Source organism: Panthera leo, chromosome A3, assembly GCF_018350215.1.
Source record: "Panthera leo isolate Ple1 chromosome A3, P.leo_Ple1_pat1.1, whole genome shotgun sequence".
Taxonomy (NCBI): Eukaryota; Metazoa; Chordata; class Mammalia; order Carnivora; family Felidae; genus Panthera; species Panthera leo.
Window position 1 is genome coordinate 90157846 of NC_056681.1, and position 15957 is coordinate 90173802.

General features: G+C 47.9%; 1 protein-coding gene across 2 annotated transcripts; it reads right to left on the bottom strand.

Annotated features, from left to right (window-relative positions):
- Positions 1-2046: 2046 nt before the first annotated feature.
- Positions 2047-10312, bottom strand: BOLA3 (bolA family member 3). Of its 2 annotated transcripts, none has more exons than XM_042932745.1 (4): positions 10212-10312; positions 7896-8019; positions 5642-5730; positions 2047-2292 (listed from the first exon to the last, which is right to left on the bottom strand). In XM_042932745.1, the coding sequence occupies exons 1-4, from the start codon at positions 10263-10265 to the stop codon at positions 2227-2229; spliced, it is 333 nt and encodes a 110-aa protein (XP_042788679.1). In that variant the 5' UTR covers positions 10266-10312; the 3' UTR covers positions 2047-2226. The 2 variants fall into 2 exon arrangements, with proteins under 2 accessions (XP_042788679.1, XP_042788680.1); XM_042932746.1 differs by lacking the exon at positions 10212-10312 and adding an exon at positions 9934-10024.
- Between the last annotated feature and the right edge of the window lie 5645 nt (positions 10313-15957).

The window sequence follows — 15957 nt, forward strand, 5'->3', positions numbered from 1 at the left end:
CTATTGGCAGGCCCGCTTCATTGGCTGTTGGTAAGAGGCCTCGGTTCCTCACGTGGACCTCCCCGCAGGCTGCTTGGGTGTTGTCACAACATGGCGGTTCCCTTCCCCCAGAGTGAGCAACTGAAGAGAGCAAGGAGGAAGCCACAGTGCCTCTTATGACCTAGTCTCTGAAGCTGCACCTTGTCATTTCTGCTTTATTCTGTTCTTTAGAAGCAGATCCCTTTGTCCAGCCCACCCTCAATCAGGCTCCACACAAGTAACCAACATGTATCTAATTCTGTGATCTCTCAGTTCTCCCTGAGCACTATCTTCTTCTGGTCTCTGGGACTCCATTCTTTTTTTTTTTTTTTTTTTTCATGTTTATTTATTTTTGAGAGAGAGAGAGACAGAGAGACAGAAGCACTATCTTCTTCTGGTCTCTGGGACTCCATTCTATTTTTTTTTTTCCATGTTTATTTTTGAGAGAGAGACAGAGAGACAGAGCATGAGCAGGGGAGGGGCAGAGAGAGAGGGAGACCCAGAATCTGAAGCAGGCTCTAGGCTCCGAGCTGTCAGCACAGAGCCCAATGCAGGGCTCGAACTCATCAACCGTGAGATCACGACCTGAGCCGAAGTCGGACGCTTCACCGACTGAGACACCCAGGCACCCCTGTGGGACTCCATTCTTAGGCTTTTCCTTATTACGCTACCTAAAAACACCTCTTTCAGAGGTGCCTCTGATCCTCAGTTCTGTTTCATCCTGGCTTGTCAGCCATTATACAACTGAGTACATGTATTCCATGTAAAAGGTGGTTCTTCTTTGGCAGGACACCAATCCCTCCCCCATACTGTGGAGAAAGAGAATATTTTTAAACCAGAAAATGGGGGCATGGTATATGAACAGAATATTTAAAATTTGTGCTGCTCCAAAACTCAGGCCCAAGGTTGTTTTAACTACATACTTTCATTTCTTAGGGATCTTCAGAAATGACAGTGAACACTGGTTTCCCTGGTGGGCAGCTCCCTGAAAGATAAAGAAGGTGGCTGAGGAAGGAGCAGATGGTCAACTTGCTATCACCATGGTGACTGGGGTGCCGAGGACTGGGAGAGGCAGTGGACATAGTCTCTCGGAAAGCCGTCCAGGAGGGAAGTGGGGGTGGGAAGGCAGGAGCCACACTGTGAGGGCGGGTGAACACAGTAGGGCTCTCGGTTGCAAGTGACAGACACTGACCAGGCCGATGTGAACAGTGAAGAATTTAGTGAAAGGACATGGGACAATCACAGAAATTCTGGGAACGCTGGTGAACCAGCTTTTGAAAAGGGGCAGGGGCAGGAACAGGAAGGCTCCGTTACCAGGGCCCATATCCCGCTGCAGACCCAGACACCGTGCCCGCCACCATGGACTCAAGAGACAGCAGCTTGTAGCGCTCTGTGGCTGCCAGTACCCAGAGTACGGATACGGCAGCCACAGCGGCCGGAGTGGATGTGCCGCTACCCCTGCTTCTTGGCTCACTTGCTCCCAATTCAAAGTCCAGATCTATCTGATGGGCTGAGTCTAGACCACCGACCTGTGTCCATTTGCAAGGGAGCTAGGAAGCCAAACGTTTTCCGCTGCTGTTGTGGGAGGTGGGCTGCACCTCCCTCCGGGATGCAAAGGGTAGGGGAATCTTCAAACAGGAAGAAGACCTTGATCCTGGCATCCCGGACTCCTCAGAGCCCACTCCAGGGAGTAAGAAATGGAAGGCCTAAGATCATTCTCGTAAGAAGTTTGGAGGGGAAGGGAAAGAGAGCATTAAACTGAAGGAATAGCAAAACCAAAGGGTTTTTTTTCTTCCCTTTTTTTCTTTCCTTTTTGGTAAGATTAAGAGGCCTTAACAGCAGTGTCCTAGAGGAGCAGCTTCATAGAGAAGAAATAAGAAAGTTTCTTGACACGAGAGAATTAGCTGGCACTCCATTCTGACTCTGTAGCAGCTGGACAGAACTGTCCAAGGACGAGACCACTTTGGATAAAAGGACATTGCCTCTGAAACAAAGGAACTAGACGCATCACCAATGACTCTTCAAAAGTTTCAGTTGTCTGTTGCCTTTAATTAATCTCTAAATAGAGAACATATTCTTCTATAATTATAATATGCAAATGTCTATGGACAAAATAGATAATTTTTTTGGCAAATGCCTAGGAAAGAATGGTGTCAGCCAAGTTCATCCAAGGTTTTAAGCAGCAGCATCTACACAGTCAGGATGTGGTCAGTGTTTGGGAACGGAGGTAAATATCCGCAATCCATGCATCCCTTTGATTTCTTCTTTTAGTGCCTAAGTAAGTAGAAAAGCATCACTGTTTGTTTTGCATTTGACATTGAATACATTAAGTCTCTGTGAGAATATCTGCGTATAGCTCTGTGTTTGTAGGAGGCTTTGTCTAAACAGTTTTTACCTTCTTAAAAAAAGGTTTTTTATTTTTTTGAATATCCAATGAGGCTCAAAAATCAAAAGTTATAGAAGGCATACAGTGAAGTTTCCCCCACACCTGACCTCCACACACCCCCCCATTCCCACCTCCATCCCCAAATAGAGAACCCTTATTAATTTCTTGTGTGTCTTTGCAACGATTGAAAAATGCATGTTTAGGCTACTATGAATATATATCCACCCAGCTGCCTTTTAATAGCACAAATGGTAGCATTTCAAACACATTGTTCTATACTTCCCCTTCTCCACTAGCCACTAGAGGTCTTAATTATGTACTGCTGGTAGACCTACCAATTTGCATTTAGGTGGCTATGTGCCTCTGGCCCAGCCCGATAGGTCCAGGGGCAACACGTGACCCAAACTGAACCAATCAGAATCTCTGCTGGGATTTTTCAGTGTGGAGCCAGTCTTTTGAGTCACTCTACTTGAACAAGGTCAATTGGAGATGGCTGGGGGCCATGTTCTCCAACAAGAAGAGAAAGCCTGGGGCACCCGGGTGGCTCAGTTGGCATCCGACTTCAGCTCAGGTCATGATCTTAGGGTCCATGAGTTTGATCCCCACATCGGGCCATGGGCTGAGAGCTCGGACCCTGGAGCCTGCTTTGCATTCTGTGTCTCCCTCTTGCTCTCTGCCCCTCCCCTGCTCGCGCTCTGTCTCTCTCTCAAAAATAAATAAACATTAAAAAAAAAAGCAAGCAAGCAAGCAAGCCTGTCTCCAATAGGAGAAAATGAGGCCAACACACAGAAGCCAAAAGCTCAGAGGAGAGAGAGTACAAGCAGATGAACTTGTTTAAGACCCTGAATTTAGATATGTCAGAAACCAGATAAATTAATTACATGGGCCAATTAATTCCCTTTGTTTGCTTTTGCTAGTTTACACGAAAAAAATTCTTAACATGTGCAGTCAGGTTTATAGTCAGAAGGATCCTTAGAGAGAATCTGGTCCCATCCCTTTCTCTGATAAAAAAGAAATAGAATCTATCCCCTGTCAAAATTCAGCAAGCAAATAACAGAATTAGGACCTGAGCCCGATGTCCTGGCCACTCCTGGTTTCCCTGGGGCTCCTGGTCAGCCCTGATGCTGGAAGCTCATCTGTGCTGGGAGCCAATGAACTGCCCCACCACCTGCGTATTCACACACAACCCCCTCAGCTCTGCAGACAACAGAAATGTCCCCGGGGGAAAAAGCTTCCTGTGATCACTGGGGGAAGGGAACACAGACCCCTGGGTCACAAGCTCTCTGCTTTCTGTAGGCACAGAGTACCCCTTAAAGGCTGTCCCTGACCATATTTGAGCTGCAACCTGGGCCACAATTCTTAAAGCCTCCTTGGCTAGGCGAGGGCCCAGCCACACTTTCACATGGAAGGCCCTGACCCCTCATGTCCTGTATACTTACCCCTCTGAATGCCTTCCACCAACTCTCTTGCAGGCTTCTAAGGACCTGTGACCTAGGTAGGTCACTGTATCTCCCAGCTACAGAGGGCCTTAGAGATCACCTGGGTCACATCACAGTTGAGGGAACCGAGTCCCTGGTAGGGAAGGGACCTGGCCAAAGCCCCACAGTTTGTAAAATGTAGTTTGGGTACACATTTCTCAGCACCTGCTATTGTGCTGGGCTCACAGATGAAAATGTTGTAGACAACAATGATGATAATGGTGATGGCCATTGATGTTTACCGAGGGCTTACTAGTAAGGTGTCAGACGGTATTCTCAGTGCTCTACGTGTGCTTTACCACTAATTTTCAAAACAGTCCTTTGAGGCAGGTACTACTACTCTCCCCAGTGACAGATTAAAAAACTGAGGCATAGGGAGGTTGAGTAAGTTGCTCAAGGTCACAGAGCTAGAAAGCAGCAGAGCCCAGATTTGTAATGTGGGCAGACAGACTCCAGAACCTGCATCCTTGACCACTTGTAACAGTGGCTCCCGACCGGGGGATGCACTCAAATGAACAGTGCCCCTAGGAGTGCAGGCTCACTAGGCAGCCTGAGTAGTTTTGGGGACAAAACCCAAAGTCTAACCGGTTGGAGATGATTTGGGTCACTGAGGTCCTCCCTGTCTTGTCTTGGCTCCAACCCCTGACATCATGTGAGACTAGAAGCACTTCTGGGGGAGCAAAGTAGTTGTTCCACCCCAGACTTCCCAGGCAGACCAGCAGCACACCATATGGTCATGGATGCCCACATCCGAGGGAAAGGCTGGGCTCCGTGAGGAACCCAAAGATGGATCCCAAAGGGAACAGCCTACAAAGGGCTGACAGGGCCAAGGGACAGATGGCAGGGATGTAAGTATCCAGGACACAATGCAGAAAATATTGGAGTCAGAGAATGCAAGGGCATTCGCTCCCTGCCACGCAGGTAGGGGAGGCAGCATTTGAGCAGGGTGCAGGAGGGGAGGAAGGGAGCCCAGGCAGGAGGTCTGATCTTGGCAAAGGTCCAGATGCAAAGACAGAACGGTAGGCAGGGGCCAGGGGAGGGTTCATTCAGAGAAGGGTGGGGAAAGGCCTGGAATAGCAGTCTGGGACACCAGAACTTGATATACAAGGAGCCACCGAGGGATTCTTATGACCAGAGCTGTGCTGTACAGAAATTAAACCAGTTCACAATGTACAAGACCTTCCAGAATGATTCAAACACACCTGATGCAGGGGAGGGGGCAAGTTTACAGATATAGGCCCAGGGTCAAGGCTGGTATAGATTCCAAGTAAAAGAAGCATAGAGAATGAATAAACCGGGCCTGGGTCTGGTTAAATCTGATGTTCCAGACCCCTAACATTATGTCACTGGGTCTGGGGCAGCTAGAGCAATTCTCAATCATGCCATGCCTCAATTTGCCCATCTCTAAAGCAGTCCAAAGAAGTGCTAAAAAAATCTTCAAATCTACAAAAACATCTATTTTTACAAAATACATTTAATATGTGTCAATAACAGTAAACACCTGTAGCATTATCCAAGGAAATATACAAGGAAACTATTGGGAGGCTTGTTTTCAATTCTGAGTAAAATTCCTATTTGCCCACAGTCCGATTCCAGGTAGTTCCAGATTATGTTTTGCTCAGGTCCTGAATGCTCTTTGCATGAGTGCGGTATTGTAGTATTTGTTCCTAGGACTAACAGTTAAATACCATCCCCACTCGTCAGGCCCTCTCAAGATGCTGGAGATCAACGGCAAAGGAGCCTTGTTGCTTGTACTGACCTGATTTACCATCTGGTGCTGCTGGACAGTTCTCTTCTCCTTAAATTCTTCTGACTCGATCTGGATTTCATACATAGCCCCACAGCCTCCTGAAATAAACATGACTCAAAAGTGTTTCAATTATTAACTTACGGTAGCCACAGTCCCATATGTCCTTAGAGTACCGTACGATCCAAAGAAGGTCTGAAATGTTATTGTTCAGCAGAAAGTTGCTAAGACTGTTAGGAAAACATCATGGCTTCTAACCTGACCACACCCTCCCCGCAGGCTGCCTCGATCCAAAACGTGCTGTTCCTTTTTCAAGGCAGTTGCACTACCCAGGATGATTACTTGTGGGGTGCGAAAGATAAGGCACAAAGCATGGAAAACCTAGGAAATGTAGGTTTGCCTTGTATTTCTTTTTAATAGGCCAATAATCCCCAGGGAAGAGGATGGGAGAGACCGAAGTTCAGTGTTCAACCTTCCTAAGCACCAGCAAAAAAATATTTTTAAAAATGCAAAAAATACACTAAAGTTTGGCTTGAAAACTGTGTAATACTAACCAAAAGAAAAGAAAGGAGTGGAAGCATGAGAGAGACAGGGACTAATGGCAACATGCTGCCCGAGCAGGAAACAACATGGGCAGGAAGGAAAACGTCCCGTGCTGTTAACACCCGGCCGTTTTACGAGAAGTGCAATTTACTCAACGGGCTTTATGTGTACTGGGAGTCCAAGCTTTGGTTAACCTAGCTTCCCAGCCTTCCCCACTCTGTTCAGGGCTAGGCAGGGCCAGACTGAAGGTCAGGTTCCAGCTCTGCCTGACCTGGGCCTGGGGCAGGTATAGGACCGGTGACGTCAAGGCCTCGGCGCCGCCCTGGGACACTGCAGAGAGCTCACCAACGGATCTTTGGATTGATTGATTTTTCTACACTTCTGAAACTACTAAAAACTACTAAACAACAAAGAAGAAACTTCTAAAAACTACTTTCTAAACTTTCGCCCAATCCTTGCAGATGTTACGTTCTCAGAGAAGCCAGCGGCTCACAGCAATGCTGGGCGGCAAAGACATGTCTGGGTGTGGGGAGACGCAGGTCCACGCCCACCTTACTACCTCCACTAGGCCACTCCACATGTGTCTGGAGAAAGGCCCCATCTTCCCTTTGTGCGCAAGTCGCCTCCCCAGCCTCCTCCTAACACGCAGCCAGCCTGAACTTCTCAGGTGCCAGTGGCATCTGAGAAAGGGCCTGGCTGCGGCTGGTAACCGGGCTCAGGACAGAGTCTACCCGTGTCCTGGTGCTGGTTCCAGCTCTGCCACCTCCTCCCTGCGAGGGGCTGGGCGGGGTCTTTGGCCTTTCCGGGCTCGGCTCCTCGTGGGGAAAGTGAGGAAGTTATTGTCAAAAGGATAAAATCCTTCTGGGGTCCTCTCCAGACCTGACATGATAGGGTGTCAGAAGAATGCAGAGAAATTAAAGTAATGTCCTTCTGGGGCGCCTGGGTGGCTCAGTCGGTTAAGCGTCCGACTTCGGCTCAGGTCATGATCTCACGGTCCGTGAGTTCGAGCCCCGCGTTGGGCTCTGTGCTGACAGCTCAGAGCCTGGAGCCTGTTTCAGTCTGTGTCTCCCTCTCTCTCTGACCCTCCCCCGTTCATGCTCTGTCTCTCCCTGTCTCAAAAATAAATAAAATGTTAATAAATAAATAAATAAATAAATAAATAAAGTAATGTCCTTCTCAAAGTCAAATTAAAGACTGTGGACCTGAGGCGTGCCTGGGTGGCTCAGTCGGTTGGGCATCTGACTCTCGATTTCGGCCCAGGTCATGATCTCACTGTTCATGAGTTCAAGCCCTGCATTGGGCTCTGCCCTGATGGTGCCAAGCCTGCTTGGGATTCTGCCTCTTTCTTTCTCTGTCCCTCCCCTGCTTGCTCTCTATCTCTCTCAAAATAAATAAAAATAAACTTAAAAAAAAAAAAAAAAAAAAAAAAGACTGTGGACGGGAGTCCCAGGGTGACGGAGAGGGACCACATCTGAGCCAGGCCAGGCTGGCAACCAGGAGTCCTCCCAGCTGGGCCTTATCCCCTCACACAGTTTCCCTCTGACGCTTCCACAGCCCCACCTCCACCCCATCAGTTGGGAGAGCCAGAATTCCATCTCTCCAATAGCCACACATATTGAAAAGCCACTGATGACAAGTTCACTCTGCCAAGCCCCCTGCCCTCTACCCCTCCAGAGGGCAACATCCTACCAAACCCTGTGGGAAAGATGAGAGAAAATCTTGCCTGAAATGTCGGTGACCTTGATAGCTGTAGCTCGAGGAAACTTTTCTTTGAGAATTTGGGTTACTTTGAGCTCCCCCTCAGTCTGCGAGGCAAACATCCGCTGGGCGCAGTGGAGAAGAGGAAGCTGCCACACAACAAAGAAGTCATGGCTGAGCAAGATGATGCCACTCCCAGCCCGGCCCAGGCCACTATGCAGGCCCCACCCACCATTGCCCTGCCAGCCAGGGCCCCGGGCCCCCGCCAGCATGGCCACGGGCTACATCAGAGGGGCTGCATGGTGTCAGATGTCCGCATAAGCTCCCCAGAACACAGAATCAACTTCTAGGGGAGTAAATGGAGGTGGGGAGTGGAATTGTAAATAACTCGCTTTGACTCCAGAGACCAAACTCAATAGATACTAAACTCTTCATGATACTGCTGTGAGAGAGACACTGTCATGATTTCAGTTTTAGAGGTGAGGAAACTGAGGCACTAAGGAAAGAGTGCCACGGTTGGATCTATTAGTGACATGCAGAGCCTGGAGAGGCCGGGCAGCAGGCCTCAGATGTGCCTCATTATGCCAGCACGCCACTGACCATGCACTGGTGAGACCAAACGCCACCTATCCCATAGGCCTGGTCAACATTCCACACCCTCCTGTGGGATGTGGCCTTGCTCGTTAAGCCAACCACACTTTGTGACACATACTAATTCTTACTGGAAAGAAGGAGCAGAATTCTATTAAGTGATCTGAAGGAAAAACAGTTTTACACTATTTACTATTGGCAGCAACACTCTCCCTACCCCCCGGATGGCTACCATAGGGAGCCAGTGCATCTGATGCACCTGATGGGAACATGTCTCAACCCTAAGGGGAGAAGGAGCAAAAAGCCAGGTCTGCACCCCCTTGGCTGGGTTGAGTACATGCTGAAAGGGAGACTGAAAATAGAGCATGGCGGCCAAAGTAACCTGCACAAAACAGTGCCTTTTGAAGCTAGTCTGTAAAGGTGCCCAGATAAGAGGCATTACAAAGGGAGTAGTGCTAGGGCCTGGGATTGGAGGGGGACGGCAGGTGGGATACGTGAGTGCTGTTCATCCAGTGCTGGTGCTGAAGGTGCCATCCCTTCACCTGTCAGTCCTGCCCACCCTCAGGCCTTTCCTGATGGCCCAGAGCAGGGTCCTGTGTTAGAGAATCTGGAAGCACCTTCCTTAAAATGACCTGTGCATTGGCTTTCATCAGCTCATTTCAAAGGCCAAGACTGAGTCTGTCCTGTTACTGCAGCCTTCCAAACCTGGGCCAGGGCAGGCCCTCAGGAGGACTTGGGTATGGATGGGAAGATGAATGAACAAATGGATTAGTGGAATGAGCACACCATTCAGGGCATGCCTACTCGCACCTGCAAAGAAGTCTCGATTCTAGCAGGCAGTTGAAATACAGGTCAGAAGAAAGATCTGGAGTGAGACTGAGTGGAGGGACAGAAACTTGGTGTTGCAGGCCAGGCTAAGGTTGGGGTGGAGGAAGGGACAGAGAGAAGGAGACTTTTCTGAGGACAGAGCCCTGGGGTGCAAAGGCAGAGGTGGCAGGCAGAACCAATAATCGCTAAGGGGTGTGGGTGGTTAGCATTGCTGATTTTTTGGGATAAGTCTTTCCTCCATTTTAGCTAATCTGTGGGCAGCGGCCTTTAAACGAGCAATCTGACGAAATCCCTAGAATTCTGACTGTCCACGCTGAAAGTCACCAGCTTTTTATACTTGGTGGAGGCGGGTTCAAAGGCAGCAGGAGAGAAGGAATATGAGAGCAAAGTGGATGAAGTGAGGAAAGAATCAGAAAAGAGAAAACTATAGAGCGCGTAGTGAGTGCCCTCTGCTGGGCTTCTACTCCGGGCAAGTGGGATTTTGGAGAGGATTAAGGTCACAGAGGCTGGGAGGACTTGCCCAAAGTCCAGACACCTCACACTCTCCGGCACCCACTCCAGGACTCCCGGCTGTGGCACAGCTGTGACTGCTATGTCTCTGGCTCAGTACGTCAACACCGCTCTCTCGGTGCCCACCGGATTACCATTGTTTATGTGTCTTGTTCCCCTCGCCCCCAACCTCCACCGGCTCTCAAGCTCCGCCAGCGTGCGCCGGGGTCTGACATTTCTCCGAAAGCCAGCCGCCCGGATCCACTGTGTGACCGAAACAACTAGGAATGAATGAGAGAAAGGAAGGGGGGAGGCCGCAGGGCCCAGCGCCGCGATCTCCCTGAGCCCGTCCTCGAGCTCCGGCCCCGGACGGCCCGGCGGCCCCTCCGCAGCTCCCACCCGTGAAGAGCAGCCCGGCCCCGCCCGCGCTCACCCCGCGGATCCCGCGGAGCAGAGACGCTGTCGCGGCCGGGCTCCACGCCGCCATGCCCGGCCGACGCGGCCCGCCGCCGGAGGTCGCCGCGTCCCCTGAAAGGCGCGGAGCCCTGGACCGGGAGTCGCCGCCGCGGGCGACGCCGCCCCCTGCCGCCCGGAGGCCGCGAGCCGCCCCAGTCCGGCCCCGTGCGCATCCCGGGGACACCTCCCCGGAACCAGCCGTTCGGCGCGCTCACGCCCCTCCCCAGCCGGATCCGCCCCATGCTGCTCCAGCCTCCCGGGCCCGTTCCACCACCGGCGGGCCCTTCTTGCCCAGCCTGGAGACGCCCGGTGTTCTCGACCCTCGGTTCTGAGCTGCCCTTACGCCTATGCCCCTCGCGCCCTAGGTGGAACACCTCCCTGTGTCCCCACCGCAACCTGGCTTCCAAACTGGGGAGTGTGGGTTTCTCCCTCCAGAACAGGGGGCCGTGGAGGGGCTTTAAGCAGGGGAGTCGTTTTTAGATTTGCGTTTTAGAAAGATCGCTCTGGGTCCGCGAAGAGGAGGGGCTGTAGGGGGCGGACTTTGGAGGCGAGGACAGAAATTCTGAGGCTACCGCGATGATCCAGGTGAGATTTGAGGTCTCAACGGGAGCTGGGGCAGCAGAGATGAAGGTCACTTGGGAAGGGAAGGGAATGGAGTGACTGGATTAGGCGGCGAGGATGAGGGAGGCGTCTGGCGTGGAAAGTGCAGTGGGTGGAGAAGGGCTAGGTTTGGGGTGAAGAGTGCCGACAAACACAGTTTTGAATTTGCCTGACTTCAAGGTGCCTGCAGGACACGGCCCTGCAGAGAAGTAGGCTGGAACCACAGACCGCGGGCTCCTGAGAATGTAGTGGAAGCTGTCTCCAGTGAGGATGGGTAAGGCTATCCAGCAAACCTGCCCCACCTCTGGAGTAATTCAGACTGATGTCAAGGTCAAAATTCAACCAAGAGCTTTCTCTCTCTAGCAGTAATTGTTTGCAACATGTGGTCTGGTATATCCTGCAGGCTTGACTAGTTCTTTTTGCTATTGCCTTCTGGTCTGTGCAATCAATTATGTTCAGCGTGGCACTTGGATGAGTTGGACGGACCTACAGTTGCTCTTTCAAGTGATCACCTAGATACGTACTTCAGTATTGAGTGTCTTCCATGCTTTGGGTCTCATAATTTCTCCTTTGGATTACTGTAATAACCTTTCTCACATTTTTTTGCTTGATTCCTTAAAAATCATGGTGGGTGGGATTAAGGATAATTTGCTAGTGTAATAAAAACTACCAAAACTATTTTTCCCAGCGGTGTGGTAGTGAACAAGCCTTTGCTCCTCAAACCTTGAGGTTCAAAGGAGGCCGAACTATCCCCAGCTCAGGGAGTAGCCATATGACCCAGATTTGGCCAATCAGACACGGATTTGTTTGGGTTGGTCACATGACCTGAGCCAGACCAGTGAGAGTTGGTGTACAGACTTGTCCGGAACTAAGAAATGGTCATTTACCACTGAGTTGCTAAACTGTTTAACAGCTGGCTGTCATCTTTGTAATCATGTGGGCAGTGCCCACTTTGGAAATGAAGTAGAGACAGTAGAGTTGGAGGGAGACAAGCAGTGCCAGAAAGGAGCGCTGAAGTGATTTTAGTTGGCTTTGTCACTTGTAAGAGACCACGTTCAACTCACTGATTTCTATTTGAATTCCTCTTTCCTTTATTGAAAGTCAGTACTTTTGCTTATCTCCAACCTTCCTCTTCCTCATAATTTAACAATTGCTCACATTATATTTTGGACTGTCACTGCCCCAGTATCCTCCCCTTGGCGTTTCCACCCTGCTGTCAGGGTCCTCTGAAGTGCAAACCTGTCCATTATTTGCTTAACTCAAATCCCTTCAGACTCTCTATCGCCTACTGGAAAAAACCCAAGGTCTTTTAGATGACTTAACCACTACCTGAAATCCACCCTGCAGTAATACTGGGCCGCTTGTACCTTTCTGTACAAGCCATGCTACATGTAAGCTTGGTTATGCTGTTACCCACCTTGGAAGCCAGTTCAAGCCTTGTCTTCTCCAGGGAGCCACCTCTGATTGCCACACAGTACACTTAAGGGCTCACAACTTGTACATAACTTTTATTGCACATGTGGCCCTTGAGAACTATCAATTTATGTAGGTGTCTGTTTTTCCAAATGATCCCTGAGCTCCATGACAGGATCTTGCTTTAGTCCTGTCAACCTGTCACCCAGCATGGCATGGGACAAAAAGTCCATGTGCTGATTACTGAACACAGCTGACAGTGGCTTAGCCATTCTAGCTCCACAGTGTGAACTTGAACCATTTCAGGAAAGGATTTGCAGAACCTCACAAATCTTGGGCTCCAAATTAGTTCCAATTTAACATTTCAAGTATAACTTTTTATGATAGAAGCAAATAAAAGGCCAGTCTTACTTTTACTATAAAGTATAACAGCTTTAGTCACAGGAAATGGGTGTATCCTTTCTGTGTCTTACTTTTTTGCCCCGAACTTGAGATTCTCTAATCTTCACTTATATTGGTCCATGGTTACTCCCTGCTTTCATACTTCTAGTTACATCTGAGCTAACTGTAAAAAACTCCTTCAGGAGGATCTCTCTGAATACATCTTTTTTACCTCATAGAGATGGTTTTAAATTGCAGTCACTTTGTTTTATAGAGCCTCCTAGCACTCATGAGCAAATACAATTTTTACAGATGCACCCCAGAGAAACAGACTGGTCTCATTATGAACTAGCTATTTGAAGTCAGAGCATTTGTGCCACCATATGAAAAAGTGAAAAATTCTTAGCATACCTCTCAGTTACAACCCCCTTCCCGGGTGGCTGTAAGGATTAAATAAGATAACCTGCTGAAGGAGTCCCCTAAATAGGTAGGTTCCCCTAAAAAGTGGTACTCAAAATGCTCATCAGCCACGAGATAAAGAGCTTGGCCATAATTCTGAATCAATATTGTACTTCCTTCACGTACCAAATACGCTACAAAAAATGTCAGTTGAGCTAAACAGTGTGCCCAGACCCTTACATTCTAGTGAAAACTCCCTTATCTTTTCACAGAGCAGGAACAAAAAGTTCAGAGCAGGAGCCAGTCCACGCTTTCGGAACATCCAGCATCAATTTTACTATGAGCCCTAAACCTCCGAGTAAAATCCAGAAACTTCCCTAGCCTCTCTTGCAGCCAGGACAGATATATGTGACCGAAGATCTGCCAATCTGAGGCTTTTTTGTCGCCCATGTACATTTTTTATTAGGAAGACACACGAAAGGAAGACGGTTTTAGGTAAAATCCTTTATTTTGGTCAGGGCTGTTGAATCTAGCTTTTGGGAGGTGCTGAGGCAGAGACTGACATCTAGTGATCAGAAATAATGGTGTAGGCTATAGTGTCCATTCCAAGCCCTTTAGCCATGAGGCCCAAGGCATGATATAGACATTGTTCTTGGCTGTGTAGCTTTGAAGCCCAACTCTGGCCCTCTCAAAGATTATTTGGGTTATTCTACTACTCATTTATAAAGTTTAAAACAGCTTTCCAACTTAGCCATTAGACACTCTTCCATTTTTGTGAGCGATTTTAATCCTACTACTGAAATGTAACTATCAAAAAAAAAAAAATCCAAAACTGATTGATAGCTTCTCAGTATCTCATACAAAATAGGAGTGTTAACCCATATTATTTAGCCACATTAACTTCCAAATTTTAACTCTAATCAAAAAATCAAAACAATTCTAGCAGTGCTGTTTTGAATTAAAATTAGGCACCTGTAATTTGGACCTCTAAAAAGAACTCTAACAGTTCTCCTACAATAACAAAAACTGACTGTCTGGAGTGGGCAGTGTCTTACAGATATGCTGAGCACTCAGTTCAAGGTCAGAAAATCAGCACTCCATTGCCTCCTCTTCCCTTTTCTCAATCTCACAACCAGGAATATGCAAAAGAGGTCCCAAGCTTGGGTTAGTTCAGGAGAAAGGAGACTACTAATTTTTTGTCTGGGATAGGTTTCAGCCACTGTAATCGTAGGCTTGGTTTGTTTCTTGGGGTGGGGCCCTGGTGTTACAGAATATTTATTTAGGGACTTCCTTTTCCTCTAAGAGTTAAGGAAACAATTTAGCTACTGAACGATACACAGAAGACAATCTTCCATAGAAGCAAAAATCTCAAGTTTCACATTTAAGTAGAAATGTGTGTTAAGACATACTTTAATCAGTCATTTCTTTCTTTTAATATATTTTATTCTGATGAAGTTACAAAAGTAGATACAAAATACTTTCTTTAAAAGTACAATTAACTGACTTAGAAAAATAGATAAAGCCCCTAAAGGTTTAAAAATACAACATAAATTTTCATGTAAAGAACATCCAAAAATATTTTAGATGGTAACCAAGACTAACTTATGCAAACTATTTTTGAAGTAGACCAAACATAGAACGTTCTATAAAAAACCTATATAGCATGCTGGTAATCCATTTGGATTGACAGAACACTTGTTTGGAATAGAATCTGAGAATGAGAGAAAACCCAAGTGAATTTCAATGCAGTTCCTTCAATAAAGTCACTGCTATCACGTATAATATCATCCCCAAAAGCCTTTTATAGTCTGAAATACCAAAATCTAATGCAAACACACAAGGAAGACTGAGGGACAACTACTTTCCCTCTCTCACAGGATTCTACGATAGTAAAAACCAAATCCACTTACTGAACTGATTCCAGGAAGAAACAATGTCCCTCTTGAAGGTGCTCAGTGTTTGGGGTCTCAGCCAGCATTTCTCAGGCCAGAGTCGTGCCGCCAGGAGACAGCCTCCTGTAGCCAGGCGCTAACACCAGCACCCAGGCTGCTGCTGCTCAGAAACAAATTTCTAAGACTTGTACTCTTCGGGGCTGATTTGTTTATGCTGATGAGGTAATGATGTTATGTTTAGAAGCTCCACTTCTAGTATAACCCCACCACTCAGAGAAAGTCAACGGTATAATCAGAAAACCTCAACAATGTTTGCAAAAGTTAAAAGCACCAGCAGACTGCTTCTCATGCCTCTGCACTACTAGCAAAGCTTTTGCTTTGTTATCAAAGTCATGGTGAATAAGTACAGATTTGCATTTCTCAAGCACACAGCTACAGAAGCTAGGGCTCTACAAGTCTTAAGATGAAGGAAATACTTTGTTAGCTGGTAGCCCTCTAAAAATCACTCTATTCACAGTCTGGAGCATAAAGGATACATTTGGCTATCAAAACAAAAACTGTAGTAATGAGGAAGTTTCAATATTTAAACAAAAACCTGCATAGCATTGTCCAAAAGTTTTTTTAAAGGCCCAGAAACTAAAGCGCCATAGAACTACCTGCATAATTTAGCAAGCACTCCCCACCCCATGACTGTACCCAGGGGTGAGGAGCAGAAGACACTGACAAGAGGTGACCTCTGATTCGGGGGGGCAGGGGGTACGCTGTGGAACAGGCAGACACTGGGCACAGGGAGATAAATCACAAGAGAGAAGGGTCCGAGACAGACTGATCTCTTCCAACTCTTCTCAAAGGCTGGCCCTCTAGCCCAATCAGGAGGGCATCATCCTCTCCCCATTCTCGGGTCCTCTTGCCCTCCATTCCCTGGCTTTAGATGTAAACAAAACAGCTTTAACTTAATGGTTAGGTGCATTGTTGGTTAAGCCCGATTAGCCTGGGAACCTGATAATGGTTTTTGTTGTTGTTGTTTTTTTTAAAAGG